General features: G+C 42.5%; 1 protein-coding gene across 1 annotated transcript in view; it reads left to right on the top strand.

Moving 5' to 3' along the window:
* The window catches only part of LOC142814521 (uncharacterized), a 17,333-nt gene extending 2,317 nt beyond the window's left edge, over positions 1-15,016 (top strand). The window contains exons 2-6 of the mRNA XM_075893365.1: positions 2,815-2,915; positions 5,163-5,256; positions 7,318-7,470; positions 11,431-11,550; positions 13,904-15,016. Coding sequence (XP_075749480.1) covers positions 2,815-2,915; positions 5,163-5,256; positions 7,318-7,470; positions 11,431-11,550; positions 13,904-14,083 — 648 coding nt within the window. The 3' untranslated portion in view covers positions 14,084-15,016. The remainder of the gene's footprint in view (positions 1-2,814; positions 2,916-5,162; positions 5,257-7,317; positions 7,471-11,430; positions 11,551-13,903) is intronic.
* The last annotated feature ends 833 nt before the right edge of the window (positions 15,017-15,849 follow it).

The following is a 15,849-nucleotide window of genomic DNA, read 5'->3' as shown; positions in this document are numbered from 1 at the left end:
ACACACACACACACACACACACACACACACACACACACACACACACACACACACATATATATATATATATATATATATATATATATATATATATATATATATATATATATATATATATATATATATATATATAGTCTAGTAGATCCTCCGTGAGCGGTCACAACGTGGTTTATTTCGACGTTTCGGCCTAGAGTCTGGCCTTCATCAGGAATAAAGAATAAAGATATAGTTTGTCGGTGCTCAGCTTTATACAATCTCAAATCAGAGGGCAAGGTAAGAGGGAAAAAAAAAGAAAAAAAGGAAAGAAAAAAAAGAAAAAAGAGAAAAATAGTAGCCTACCGCAATACGGGGCACCCCTATTTTTACGACGAAATGTTGACAGGGCGCGGAGTAGTTAAAGGCTTAGAACTTCCTAAAATGCCCGCTGACCAGACTCTGCCACAATACGCGGCCCCCGTCCTTCTACGACGAATTGTTTACGGGACCCCGAGTAGTTAAAGGCTTAGGACTTCCTGAAAAGCTCTTTTTTGCCCCACACCGAACCGCCAGTGCCAGGAGGGGCCGTCTGATCGGGAGGAATGCGCTAGTGAACGGAAACATACACAGACCGCTGACATCAGAAAGGTGAAGGGGAGAGGGGGGAGAGAGATGGGGGGGAGTGGAGGGAAAAGTGGAAGGGGGGCACCCGAGGGGCGTCCACCGTATATTATTTTTCTCTTTTTTCTTTTTTTTCTTTCATTTTTTTTCTTTTTTTTCCCTCTTACCTTGCCCTCTGATTTGAGATTGTATAAAGCTGAGCACCGACAAACTATATCTTTATTCCTGATGAAGGCCAGACTCTAGGCCGAAACGTCGAAATAAACCACGTTGTGACCGCTCACGGAGGATCTACTAGACTATATGCAACGCTACGGCCACTCAACCACCATGCCTGCCTATATATATATATATATATATATATATATATATATATATATATATATATATATATATATATATATATATACGGGAAAGGATGCGATAGCCTCCTCTTTCTGCGGAGCGAGCATCGCCTTTTCGGCCGCGGTCGTCTGCGCGCGTGCTTATCTCGTGAGCAAACAATGGAGGGAGGGGCGCTTATAATGACAGCACTTTCGCGGCAACTACCGGCGTGCGGCTTGTGCCCCCACAGAAGGCGGGAGCTTCTACGGGCTGTGATCTCAACACGAAAATACGGTGCCAAGAGTGTACCTGGAACGGCCGTGTTCACTTACACCAGTGTTTTGTAGAGTTACGAGAGATCGAATAACAATTAGTTGACTGCCAGCCTCACTTCGTATAATCTTGCGATTAGTCGCTATTACATTCATTGCTTCACCTTTTCGGTGAAAGTGATTTTGTTTAATCATCCCTGCTACAGTCGCGAACTGCACTTGACAACATGCGCGCAAGTATACATAGTCACCGAGAAAGCTTCTTGAGACACAGCTAGGTGTCTAGCGGCAATGCACGTTTTGTAGGTTTTGTACCGTTTGTTATAAGTTATTCGCTCTCATCAGTACCTTTGATCACGTTTCGTGTGTCACTTGTGCATGAGAAACGCGGGGCATGTTTGGATCTGCTTGCCGTTTTTGCGTGACCTTCAAAATTTTTGCTATCACATTCAATGCTTTGCCTGTGCGGCAAAGTTGTGACAACTTTCAAGCACTTTGCTTATATATATATATATATATATATATATATATATATATATATATATATATATATATATATGTGTGTGTGTGTGTGTGTGTGTAGTGCAACGTGATATACGTGATGAAAATACGTCATTGGAGCCGTGGTGCAGCCTAGCATAAAACGATTTCATGTTAATAAATAAATATAATGCGTGCACTCTGAAAGCCAGCTTTATTAGCCGACCGAGAAAGACGCAATTAAAGATAATGGAATTCTGGGCAAGTCCACCGCGTTATCATAGTTTTGGGTGGTAGTTCCGAATAGTCTGGTAAGATTTTATTCATAACGACATCATACACTGTGTTCTCAAGATTCAAATACTGGGCTTGACAAGAGTTAGGAGCACTTCTGCACAGCATTAAAATGGATCATTGTTCCTGTAAATGAAGAACACGTTTTTTATACATCGGTGAAATGAAGTCGAATAGGGGAGTAAATCTATTTATTACAGTTAAGTTTAAAAGTTAAGGCAAGTATCATTTTACTGTATTATATTGAATGTGCTCATCGCTCTTTTATTAGTTGTTGCTCATCGTCGGTCGATACGCCACTGTTCGGTCAGATTGCTTTCAAGCATGTGTGTTTTTTTTGTGTGCGTGTTCACACACATCTTTAAATTATTGTTTGGCTTTTACTGTTTTGTAGTAATGTTATAATGTAAATTCATGTTTCATGCACCTATAAAACAAAAACTTCTGATAGAATCAGTTATCCATCCGTATAATAGGCCTTGGTACGGCTCTGTTTCCCAAACAAAAGCTACCGTCAGACTGCGGAACTCGAGAGATGTGTTCGGGAGTACGACGTGGCATTAGGAAGCACAACACCGGGTTGGTTGGCGCGACATGGCACCTTGCCCCACAATGGGCGTCGCCAGGCTGCTGCTGCTGATGCTGATTATGGTAGTGATGATGATGATGATGATAGTGTGAAATCTTTTGTTTTCTCGCTTGGCTTTTATTTTGACGCTTCACAATGCTAATTGTTTGTTCTGTTTTCAAAGCAAGGTGACTTGAAACGTTTGTTCTTGCGTTTTTTAAAAAAATGCCCGTGGAGCGGATCTACAGGATACGCTGTTGAATCTTGTGATCTGTCCAGGTCCTCAACAAGGAACTTGTTTCTGGCGGCGAGTACCTTCTGAGCGTCGGCTTTACCTACGAGGACGACTTACAGGATGAAAGTCTCGCCGAAACACTCAAGTGAGCCTCGGAAACAATAGCGTTTCACATTATTATATTTTTACTGTTTTATTTCTGTACTCAAAGGCCGAATAATCACTGCTAAAGTTTCAGTTACAAACGTGCAGGGGCATAGGAAAATGGTGAAGATTACGTATTAAAGATCCACATTACAAATAGAAGCAAAAATTACCACTATGAGTGGCAATGCACGCAATGAAGCCTGGGGAATCGTTCCACTTTGCTCTTATATTTGTGATGAAGGAATTAAATTTAGTGTTTATGTAACTTTTGGGAAACATCGTGCTTGAACTCATTTTTGTACCTTGCATTTTGTTCTCCAGATTGCAACTCCTATGGAGAAAAAAAAAAACGTGGTAACATATGTATGAGTCATAGATAACATTTATTTTTATAGAGGTGAGATGCGTGGTATATAACAGATAAATAAATGTTAAGCAGATTAAGGTTTATACATTTGAATCAGCAAGCACAAGTGCTGTGAAAATATGGTTGGTGAAGATAAGTTAGTAGGACAAGCTGTGGTTCTCTACGGTCCGGCTGTTTGATAGTAAATAGTTATAAGCAAGTAGTTGCACAGGGGATGCCGCTGGAGTAAACGTTTCGAGAAGTTGATTTCCTATTATCGTAGTAGCAGCCTTGACTAAAACTGCTGCCTTGATGAAGACAAGTGCAACTGTCAAAATGGTGGATCCAGCGGCATTCTCTGTTTGACGAATTCTAATCGATTTAAGTCTCCCTACCTCCCTACTGCGCTTCTTTCTGCCGTGTTGATAAATAATTGAAATATTTAAAGTGTGACCCTCAACAGCTAAGGGTGTGCGAATAGTGAATTTGGAAAACTTACCGAATACGAATAGGAATAAAGTACTGTTGGAATGATTTTAAAATATTATGTCCACCATTTTCACCCCCCACCCTGCCACTGAATAATATTTTCAGACCATCCCAAAAATCACACGACTTTTTTTATTCCAATCATATCTTCATGAATTGTAACAAACAAACATTACGATTGCTCTTAATCTACAAAAAAGTACTACAATTTGTAAACTGAGGCAAGCTTGTACAAAGCAGCAACCAGAACCTTAGAAATATTTTATAACTGTGGGATGAAATATAGCTGTGGCATTCAGGCTGGTCAAAAGCTTTTTAATAGAAGGAATACACAAATGTGAAGTAATTGTCATTATTTTACATAATCATTATTGTCATGTCAAATACAGTGTGTAATGATACTGTCGCTTTGGTGACACTGGGAATTTAAGTAAAATAGCCTTCAACCTTTGATAAATATAGCACCGATCTATAGACCTTATAAATAAATACATGGGCTGCATGCATCAGGGTAATTCGATTATGAAAACACAAAAAGCTATAGCCCTTGCTGTTCCAACGTCTCGTTCCTTCGAGCCTTTGTCATCATTGCAGAATACGTATTCGAATACAAATTCAAAAAATGTTTTGCATATTGAATATTGATAATTTGAATTCAGTGCGACATCAAATAGAGTAATATTCCACTCGTTATTCGAGTTTTTCGAATATTCGCACACCCTTTATAAACGCGCTCTAGGAATTTTGGCTGAATACTTATACTGATACTGGCAGATTGAAAGATAGCACTCTGTTTCCCGAGTAACATTAGACGACTGGTTAAGTAGAACACGTGAACCATAGACCGATCATTGCGTAAAAATAAACACCAATCAACGCATGACGAAAAAAAAGCCTAATCAGAGCACTTTGTGAGTTTTCGCAGCACCGCGAATATTCTGTTGTTTCTCATAAGCATATCGATGACATCACCACACTTTCTTTTCATGAGTTTGGACACGAATACACTGTCTTACCTTGCGCAGAAAGTGCTCGTGTAGGGGAACAATAAATAAAGGCAAAATAGATATCTCTTAATTGCGCGATATTATGTAGGAAAGTAAACAAAATGCAAATGCATGAACAGGAGTGTATTTTACATTTATTAAGCTTTATTAACAACTACTCGTAAGGATTTTCAGACCGAAAGCCACTGGATGATTATGAGCGGTAGCGCAGTGGAGGGCTCTGGAAATTTTGCCCACCTGTGCTTCTTTACCATGCGCATAAATCGAAGTATACGGGCCTTTATCATTTCACATTGCGTACGTTATGCTGAGTGTGTAGAGTAAGCCGTGCATACGCCACTGATACGTGGGAAAGTAGAGCACGTGTAGTACTTCGCTAACTACAAAAATGATTTCCTTACAGATACGTGTCGTTCTCTAATCTAATTACGCACGTTGCACCGATAGACATCTGGAACTCGACCGTGGCTGAACCGCCCAATCATTTTAGTAAAATGGTGAGTAAGCGCATTTAATATATCCGCACTAATTGTTCTGCTTTGCTCGGAAACGAGAGGGGCACAGTTTGTCATTATATGTGTCGGTCGATGCATGTGCTAGTAAATAATAATTGAGGCGAAGTGACAGTTATCATTGGATTGATTGATTAGGGAAAAAAAAACAACTCGCTGGTTTCCTTATGCATTTACTTCAAGAGACTCGAAGGTGCAAGCCATCTTATTTTTCTACTCGGTCAATGTATTCATCCACCCCCACCCAAAGAGTTTTCTAAAATTAACTAGAGGGGACTCTGGCGCTGCGATCGTTCAGCGCTCTTGGGAATGATGGGTAGTACACGGGTTTGTCTATAGTCTTCGTTCTTGCGGGCTTGTGGCTTTGTTTATTGCCGTGTTTTGGCTTTGTTTCGAATAAAAGAAGGGAGCATTGTGAATTTAGTGACCCGATTTAATTGGTGAGCCTGAAAGGTTAAGGTAGTGTAATGCAACTGCTGAACTTTTGCCGACGGTCTTATTGCGACAAAGTGGCTCCAGTCCACGCGAAGCGAAACGCAGCTGCAGGTACGGAGATTAGAGAAATGTGTGTACTGCCAATCATTCCCATGCTCGCTGAAACCGCCATGCGTTGCAGCTCCCGTAGACACTAGCCCTAAAGTTCCATCTAGTGTAGTGATATCGAACTCTATGGCCACGCCACCCTTTGAGAATGCTTGTTGCACCTAACGTGGCTTTGCACTGCCTGCAAGATCGCAGGCGCCTCACCTAATTTCGCATGGCCTCGGTGATCGGACCACAAAGATTTTCGTATGGGCTTCTTTATTTGCATGCTTTCGTTTATACTTTATGTGACTCCGCGATGAAAAGAACGCGTAAGTTTGTTGTCGGATCAAATTCACAAACTTTTCATTTATGTGAGATCTAACAATGCGCAAAGTGTTTTTTTTTAATATAGAGTTTAACGTGCCAACATCACGATATGGTTACGATGGACGTTGTTGTAGAGAGTACCGAAATTTACGACCATTTAGTGTTCTTTAACGTGCACTAAGATCTAGTATTTCGGGTCTATTAAAATTTGAGCAGCGCGCTCTGGATGGAAACCGTGACGTGCGGGTTAGCAGACGGGCATCGTCACTGCTACGGACACACAAGGCCGAGCTTAAGTTCAAATTGTCTCTTCTCATCCATTCTAGCGAGGTTTTTTTTTTAATACAGGCCGTGTCGTGCATTTGCTAGCATTTTCTTTTTGAAGCAGAATCGCGAGTTGGGCGAGTTGGTGGATGTTCATCGTGGAATATTTCACAGCGTAACGGGTTAGATACGGACTCATTGTCTCCTATATATGTCCTTTCTTTTTCCAAATAAATTTCAGTTGAGAGTTCAGCGCTGTGTCCCTTCTCTGTCCGCATCTAACCCGTTGCGCTGTAAATTATTCCACGATGAATTTTTTTTTTCATCTGGCTTCTTGCTTCCGTATAAGGTAAATGAATGTACACGCGAAAGGGAAATAGGTCGAAGCTGTAGCAAACGTGCTGAATATAAGTCTTTACCGGGACACCAGTGACGGTTGATATAGGCTAAGCATTCAGTGGTACATGGAGTTCATAGACAAGGTACCGGCTGCATGTCGTGCAGGCATCGCAATGTGTACGCTATATTGCTTGTAAAACCGGAATATTCCTATATAGCGGATGATTGACAACAGTGCGCTATAGGTGTAAGAGACTTGCTAGGAACGAGCTGGCACCGAGTTAGCAGAAAGAGCAAACTAAACATGTTATTTAACGCAAAAGCTTTAAACTACTCTCGAACAGATTTAAAATTTGGTAATTTCATTCTTGAAAAACATTTTTTTTTTCGTTGAAGCCTGTATAGCTTGGAGCTTTTCCTTGCAGCAGCAAAGGAAACTACCAATGTTTTACGGAAACGCTGTGCTTCTTGTGTGTAGCTCACTGCGTACAATTAAATTCCCAGTATATTCGAAGAAGAAATAAGTATCGGTTAGTACATCTGAGTAACTCGCGCAAAGCGAGAATTTTACGGCCGCCCTTCTCCGCGCAGAAACGCGACGTCGATAGGGTTCAGGCGGTTCGCAAGCTTCAGAGCAACAACGTGATGTGCTACACGCTGACGCTGTGCATCGCGCACTACGTTGTCCTCGAGGGTACGCCTTTCGATCCGGTCCGCGGGGAGTTCTTCAATTTCCACGAAATGGTGAGTGCGTCATCTGCGTACCTCTTGCCTTCTTGGTAAGAGTTTGCGATTGGAAATTGCAAGAGAAGCGGGATTAGTTAAGTAGTCGGCTGCGCTTTTACGCGTATAAAGAAAAAAAAAAGTCACCTTTAGGAGCCAAGGCGCTCTGTCGCTAGATAAACGTCCTTACCAATCCCTAGTGTACCATTTAATTTGGTTAGCATTGTTGGATTTAAAGCGTGGTCAATCGCTAAGCAGCTGAATTGTGTTTCACATACAGACGATCTTAATTTTCATGTGCATGTATACTTCTTTGTGTGCGCGTAGGTACGTGCGATTGGCGCAAACCTTAAGCATATTTATTTAAAATGAGATGAATGGGTGGGGTAGTTGCTAATTAATTTTTTATAGAACCTAAACTGTCGAAACAATGAAGGTTCATTACCGTAAGCATGTTTTGTGGTACTTTATTCACCTACTTTTTTTCCCATGATCTGGGTTCTACACGAACGAAATTACATTTGACTTTAGCGTAGTAGGCTGATCATTGATGAAGATGCATATGACGTTGAAAAAAAAAAGATTTATCATCGTTTCCCGCCGAGCAGTGTAATCTCTCCAAGCAAGCACTATTTGAAAGATAAGCTCTGAAATGTGGGGAGTGATTGCGTACGCTTTGCATGAATATATACAGTGTTGTTTGTCTGCATTGTCGACAGCTCCTGTTTGTAATTACCGTATTTTTTGAAATGTAACGTGAGTTTTTCTTTGAAATGATTGCTACATAAAGTTGGCCCTCGCGTTACAATGGAACTTCGATATTATATTTGTTTTGTTCCTGGGCTCCATGAAAAAGTGATCCCTCGCGTAACAGTCATGGTGGCGCTACAATCGAGTAAATAAAATACACACAGAGTTGAAAGCTTTGCTCATGCTCTCGAGTGGGTTGACAAATGAGCACCGCTAATTGAACGAAAAAATATTTGTCATACCAGCGCGTAGAATGGCACTGGTTGGTACATTACTGGTGTGTATCTGGTTCACCACGGTCGAAGTATTATTAAATATGACATTTCGTCTAGGCATTAACGATGTGGAGGCTGTTTACCAATTCTAGCCAATGGAGGAGTGTACATCACCTCCTCTTGCGGATGTATTTTTTTTTATAATGCTGCATTTAAGTTCTCTTTTGGGCATCGTAGTAACCAAACTTATAGCAGGCCCATTGCCAAGTAACGTGCCCCTGAGCAGCTCCCCCCATTCCACCCCTACGTCGAAGTTCGGGTGGAGGGGGTATTTTACACAGGAAAAATAATAAAAGTTGGTGTTTATCAATACTTTCATTAAGTGCCCTGTCCCCCTGAAAAAATTCCTTGGCACAGGTCTGATTTATAGGAATGCTATCTACCATTAAAATAATTCAAATGCTTATTGCCTCAGTGAAAATGTACTTGAGGTACAGACCAACAGGCACAATTTTTTCGCAAGAGAGAAATATACAATTTACCCGTGGAAGTTTTTTTTACGAGACTGGGTGATATGTACGTATGCAGCATAAAAAGAGATGGACGAAGTTTTTCCGGCACTCAGAGAACGAGGCAGAACAGCAAGCATGGGAGAGTAAAAATTGACCGTAAGAACGATCGAAAATGAGCATTTACTTGTCTTGTTTTGCCACTCTGTCTCTTAAATGCGTATTTCAGCGATATACAAGATGAGGTATTCTCAGCTGGGATATTTTACTATATTCGAGAACCATGATCGTGGTACAAGCTTCCCTGATTTACAAGGGCGAGTGAAGGAACCGCTATATTTTGTATGAGGAAAGAGAAAGCTTTCCCTGTCAACTTCGAGCGGAAACTAGGTAATAGCTGTCAAGCATCTATGATGGCGACGACGCCTTGTGCTATATTGCTTTTACCGCGAACGTTAGGCAGTGGCGCGCATGTAATTCGCAGCTCTCAGCACCACCAGTGTCCCTAATGCCAACAGGTCTCATATGTGAGCTTGTTGTACCTTCCTACTCCTTCGTTGCATAATCCATCTTGCCGTCCATCCATCAAGACTTCTAGCAGCCACGCGAGTTCTTCAGAGGGGTGCGATTGATATGTACTATATATATTGCTTGAACAACCTTTTCCTTTACGTTTCTGCTAGTTCTTTCATGTTATACGTAGTTCTTCGTATCGGTGTGTTAGCCTTCGTGATGTGCGTATATAGGCTAAGCCACGTAGCTCGGGCCGTGCCTTTCCTGTCCAAACTCAAGCCCGACCGCACGTCCTAACGTTATGTGGCAGCGGTAATATACAACTGCGTAGGCGAGCCGGACCACCTGGATCTTATCGCTGAGCTACAAGATTGATTAAAGCCCTGTCTAAGCGTGCCTGAATGAGTCGGTGTCATAGCAACGGGACGATGACAAGTGGCCTACCCTACATGCACTATGTGCTTCGGTCGGACAGTGCCTTTTGAGCTGCACCTAACATATAATATTTAGGTCACAGCATTATTTCGCGACACAAGGGACATGCGCATATTTGTGAAGCATGGTCCCGGAATGCTAAAACAGCGCTTTCGATGGGCGCGATATGCACCGTGAAACGCGTTTTACTGGGCGTCTAAATTGACAAGTGGGCGTGCAAGGGCGGTGACACTTTATTTCCTTAAAAACACCGTTAGCCAGTTTTTACACAATTGGCTGTCATACAAGGGAGGCATGTCACTCTCAATATATTTGAAGTTTTAAGTTAAATCAAGGCAAAATTGTTGCATTTCACCTTGGGGGACATGACATAAAGCTGTGTAAACGCCTGACTATGTCGTGCCACCCATATATAGCCCATATATATGTACGCTGTAGTGGGAGTGACAGTCGCGCTCTCGTAATTTTGCTTTCACGGGCAGGTAAATGTTCGTGAATATAGGAAAGCTGGCTTCATTGAAAATGAGAATAAATATTCTGATATACGTGCCTACTACACAGCATGTCATTCACAAGAATTGCCATGACCTGCATTGCAAATTTGCTGCGGTCTAAGTGAACTACTACTGCTATATACACAAGTTTCGACATAGTTTCGAAATATATACGCACCTATATATATATATATATATATATATATATATATATATATATATATATATATATATATATATATATATATACTTCTGTATCGGGTATGGCCGCGAAATCCCCAATTATTATTCATAAGCGCATTTTTTGTGCTTTTATAGTTATGTATATATGCATTCAAACTTTCTGTCCTGCCTTAAAATTCTTTTTGTATTGCGTATTATTTTCTTTTAAGTGTATTGTGCTTATTTTTTGTGTCTCTGCAGTGTGCTGCTGTTATTTCTAAAAGGGGCCGGACCGCTCGCAAACTGTATTTGCTTTTTGTCCTGTCTCCATTACTTCAGTGCAAAAATAAAAGGGCTTGCTTGCTTGCTTGATTGATTATTTGATTGATTGATTGATTAATTCACAACTAGGCCGGGTCATGAAAGACTTATTAAGTGTTGCACATTTACATGTCTTATTCAGTAATATTATTCACGTTTTCTGTTTTCTAAAATCAAACGATTATAACAAACGTTTTTCGTACACTGCTCACGGATCGAAACGCATAGATTCATGGCTAAATGATAGGCGAACATTTCTTTACAGCGTCTACCTCTCTTTTTATATCGTGATTTTGACTCGGACACATACACCAGAGCCATGATTCCCTTTAGCGGTCTTATCTGATGCGACATAAAGTGGTGATCACGTGCTCGTAGCATAATGGCTGCTCATAGCAGCCATTACGCTGTGAGCTTTTTATTTGACGCTGTCTTATATCCAGTTGTATAATGGATGTTCGCAACAGCCATTGCACAAAAAAGATGAAATCGCGTTTAAATTCGTCCTTACTATGGGTAGAAACGCCGTCACGTAACGCGCTCACATCGATGCAATTTTCTCGTCACTTGTTATGGGCGCAGTCATGTGACCGGATCTCCGAGATGGACACGGAGCCAAGCAAAGCCGACGGCATGTCCATCGTGTCTGCGGATGGTAGCATATACTACGCCTACGACACGAGCGCCACTCTGCTGGATAAGGTAAACTTTAGCACAAATAGGGTGCACATGTGTTCCAATACTCACCGTAGACGGCTACGTAGACAGCTAAGTTGACAGCGGCCATGTTAAGTCCTATTCTAATTCTCACGTAGCCGGCTAAATAGGCAGCTTCAAGAAGACGCCATCGTAGACAACAACGATGCCGGCTACTTTGCTGTCCAAACAAAATGGCAGCTCAGCGAATTTTTCGAATAGCTCTGATCTCGCTTGAGTGGTCGTGTGCGCGCAAGTAGATGCTTCTCTAGACACTCAGTGTGAGTGTTGTTCAATTTTTCTCGGGTCTGAACACGAAATAGGCTAAAAATAATAACAGTTCCGTTTGCTTATCTTAGCTTTCTCTTCTCGACGCCCCAGGCGGTGTTTCGTCGCGTAGAAGCCAGTCAGACGCGTTTCATTTCTCGGGCAACTTGGGCTCGATGCTGTCTTCTGAGCTGTCAGCGTAGACTGTCTACGATGCTGTCTGTAATTGGAACACAGACATAGACTATTTTTCGGATGGGTTTCAGTGCCGCTACATTGGGCTGATAAGCTTTGTGTTACTCTTCTCTAAAAAATACCCGAACAACGTTACTTTAGAGGCATACGCATGGAAACGGTTGGGTTGGTGTATACGATGTTCACGGACTTATGATTAACGACGCGATATACGAAAAGAAGAAAACATTGGCTTAACGATCCAAGATGGCGGGTCTATCCAAACTCGCTAACGCTGTTCGCACCTATACAAATGTGTGGATTGCTTCTCGTTTCTTGTCTTGTTTAACTTGAAGTTTCAACTTTGCTTCTTTTGTTTGTTTTTGCACTGCACTCCTGCCCTGACAATTATTCTTTTTCTTTCATCCCGAGGTAACATCCCTCCTCTCCCCTCAATTCATCGGGAACATTAGTGGGCGAGTGGTGCGACTAATATTGCTATTCGCAATGCCTGCGGCCTATAAGTGGCGTGCCGTGAAATCCAAGACGACTGCGGAAGGATGATCAACCCAAGAGCTCGCATAAGAAAAGATAGGACGCACGAACGTACTCCCCATGCCGTTTTCACCGGATGAATTCTTGATCGTCAAATGAATGTATACCGAACCAAAGTACTCTCCCAACCAATAGGAACGGCTGAATGTTCGCTAACTTATTTCTTGCCGCACTGCAAGGGGTGGTGGTGCCAGCTGATCGACCATGTATCAACGATGCTTTGCGTGATTCTGAGCGCGGTGCAGAAAACTTGGCGAACTAAAATTTACGTATGAACTGAACGGTACTCTGAGATCATTAATGCCGAGCCTGTCTGGCGGATTTGCCGCAGTAGTAGGCCACTAGCGAGTAGCGCGCCGTCGTGGCTGCACAGGACTGAATGTTAGCGTAGTGATGGTTTGCAAACATGTTACGCCGTCGTCATTACTTGAGCTGTAAGCATCATGCAGCTGCTTCTTCAATGAAACACAAGCATTTAACTTGCCATTAAGTAGCGCTTTTGTCACAGCCAAGATCAGACTAGCAGTGTCCAATTCCCTGCACTCGGATATTGCAGGTTCCATCATGCGATTGAAACAAGGATACCGACACGCGTACGCTTTTCGCAACGTCAAAATTGCAAAAATTTGTCAAACAACAACGTCGCATGGATGGCGCCGTCGAAGTGCACGAGAAGTTAGCGTGCACAGTAGTCGTAGCGTCGTAGCTGCACATTTCATTGCTCTCGTTTGTTATATGCGGCAGCGCTAGCACACCTTTTTAAGGAAAAGTTTGATACAAGAGGAAAATTCGATGTCAAAGGTGCGTCAGGAGGAATGGAACTAAGTAACAATGGCGGAAGCCGGGTAACGGCGGAGAAAGGACGGTGAAGTAAAACCGGAAACTAAACGCTCACTTCTCGCAACACTTTATTAGGCCATTTGTCACTTGTAATTAAGTCCTTTGTTCGCTGTTACGCAGTGCGCAGCGTCGTCGATTAGCAAGGAGTCTCGCTCAACACATAGCAACTAAACTTCACGTAGACTGTGCTGTAAGGCAATTTCCCTTTCGCCCATAACAACTCGCAGAGTTTCTTGTGCATATGCCTAAGGTGATTAGAAGCTGAAAGGCATCCGTCTATTTTTCTCTGTCGGTGTATGATAAGCCGTGAGCACGAGCCGTAGCTTCGCGTGCCCAACACCGTCTTCATTTTCATCGAACGGAACTCCGCGCTCTCCGGTTCTGTTCGCCCCCCAAAAGAGGGCGTTACACCGGCATCGTGCGACGTTACGCCACATGACGTCACGCAAGAATTCGTTACGTCAAGATGACGTCGCACGGTGACGTCATCAAGTGATTAGGGTTTTATGAATGAACCTTGCAGATACGGCAGCTGTACCCGCACGGCATGTGTGTGGCTCTCTTCGACGTTCAGTGCGATGACACCGACGACTGCGAGGATGGCCGTTACTCGAGGGTCGACGTGGTGAAGAAAGAAGTGGTCGCTCTGGAAACGCAGCGCGAACTCATGCTCCAGCTGCGCCTACGTCAGGGATATCTGTGAATGCGACATTCCTTGGAGAGCAAAGCCGCATTACCGCGTCGTGATGAGGCGCCGGGCCCACTCGTGTGTTCAGCTTTCCGATTGTTGTTTGCATCACTCACGCCTTTCTAGTGGTCTCTTTTGATCGCTCAATGATGACAATTAAGCGCAAGGAAATCTATTATAGTGAACGCTGTACTGATTGTCTTTTCATAAAGTGCGCCCTCATATATTAATCGCTGACCTTTTGGCGCTGCCACGCATTTTTCTGATTCAGAGTTTTCATTATATCAGCCCACGTAGGGCGAATGTGCTGCTTAGGCGTATCCAGCGAGGGTCTTTCTCTTTGCGTCAAGTGACTGAAACTAATGTTCATGAGTTACATAATTTCATCATACCGCCTAAGCCTCGCAATTCTGGACAGTGTTTTCTTTTACTGTTATCTGATCAACACACTGCAATATACCTATAGCGGTCCATCATTACTCCTTTTTTTTTTTAAGCTCAACCTGAGGATCTCAAGTACACCTGCAGCTGTTGTTATCTACGACACTTTTATTCTTGTTTCTTGACCAGACTTTCGATATACTCCGCTTCAATCAACAGGTTAATCTACTGCTCAGGGAGATAGGGGCCATTACACATATTTTGCAAAAAATTTCACTTCTTCTTCCACCTGAGAACATTGCCTATTTTTAAGAGTTTCAGTGCTCTGTATTTTTGCGACCTACACATTTACTTATTATTGTAGAGGGTATAGTGCGTCAACGAAGCATATGGCTTGAATTCTATGTGGAGTACGTAAATCGTTGTGCCTCAGAGTACATGTTTATAGGGTTGCTGGCAGATCGGTGTACACCTGTGTGTTTAATGCAGAGTGATGGTAACTACCACGTCACATTTGTAAGAGCCACAGTGAAGCAAACAGGTGACACAAGCGTGCACTTATAAACAGGGAAATCGCGGTTTTAATAAATTAAACAATGGTGAATCGAGCCGCCACCATGGTAAGAGGGTGGCCATTTTCACTGCAGGCATTTGGGCAACACTAGTTTATTGGCAAATTTTCAGTGGTTTACGATATTTTTTTCGTGTTCCGTGACTTCATTCGGCAACCTGAGACGGGTAAGCACCTTCGCTGACACGTGTGGTGCCTGTGACGTCTTCTGAATCACGTGTGGAGACTCGAAATTCGTTACATAGATGTCGCGTGTCGTATAAGACTGTGATGCATACTGAGCTGATTAAGCATTGCGTCACGCGGATAGTTACCGCATGCGAAATCTCGGAAACATCACAGTGCTGTCGCTCATTTAACTCAACTCACTTTATTTGCGTCTATACATACTCACCGGTGTTTGATTCCTGCTTGCGAACATTGCATCTTGAGTTTACTATTGCGATCCCACATGGCTGCAGACACAAACTCAGCGCCTTGTTCTGAAAAATGGTATTTTCATCTTCTAAGCCATGATATTGCCATGAAGGAAAGGCTTATCGAAACAAAGGCGTCACCTGTGATCGCCCGTTCATCTGGTGGTCTAGTTTGACCAAATAGTTTGTAAGTTGGAAATTTAACATTGATGCCATGCCCATCATGGCGTTTTGTTTTAAATGCGAAGCATTTCTTAGTGAGCTTCTGGTGTTTTTAATACGCATGTTCCAGCTGGCATCGTTGCGCACGTGCAAATAACTGGTTATATAAACATTTGCAACTCTTCAGCATATGTCTGCTCATTCAAGATTTGTACATATATTTAGCGTCAATTCATGACGTGTCGTTCAGT

This window comes from Rhipicephalus microplus, chromosome 4 (assembly GCF_043290135.1).
Source record: "Rhipicephalus microplus isolate Deutch F79 chromosome 4, USDA_Rmic, whole genome shotgun sequence".
Classification (NCBI taxonomy): Eukaryota; Metazoa; Arthropoda; class Arachnida; order Ixodida; family Ixodidae; genus Rhipicephalus; species Rhipicephalus microplus.
Note: the sequence above shows the minus strand (reverse complement) of the source record. Positions and strands in the feature narration are given on the sequence as shown.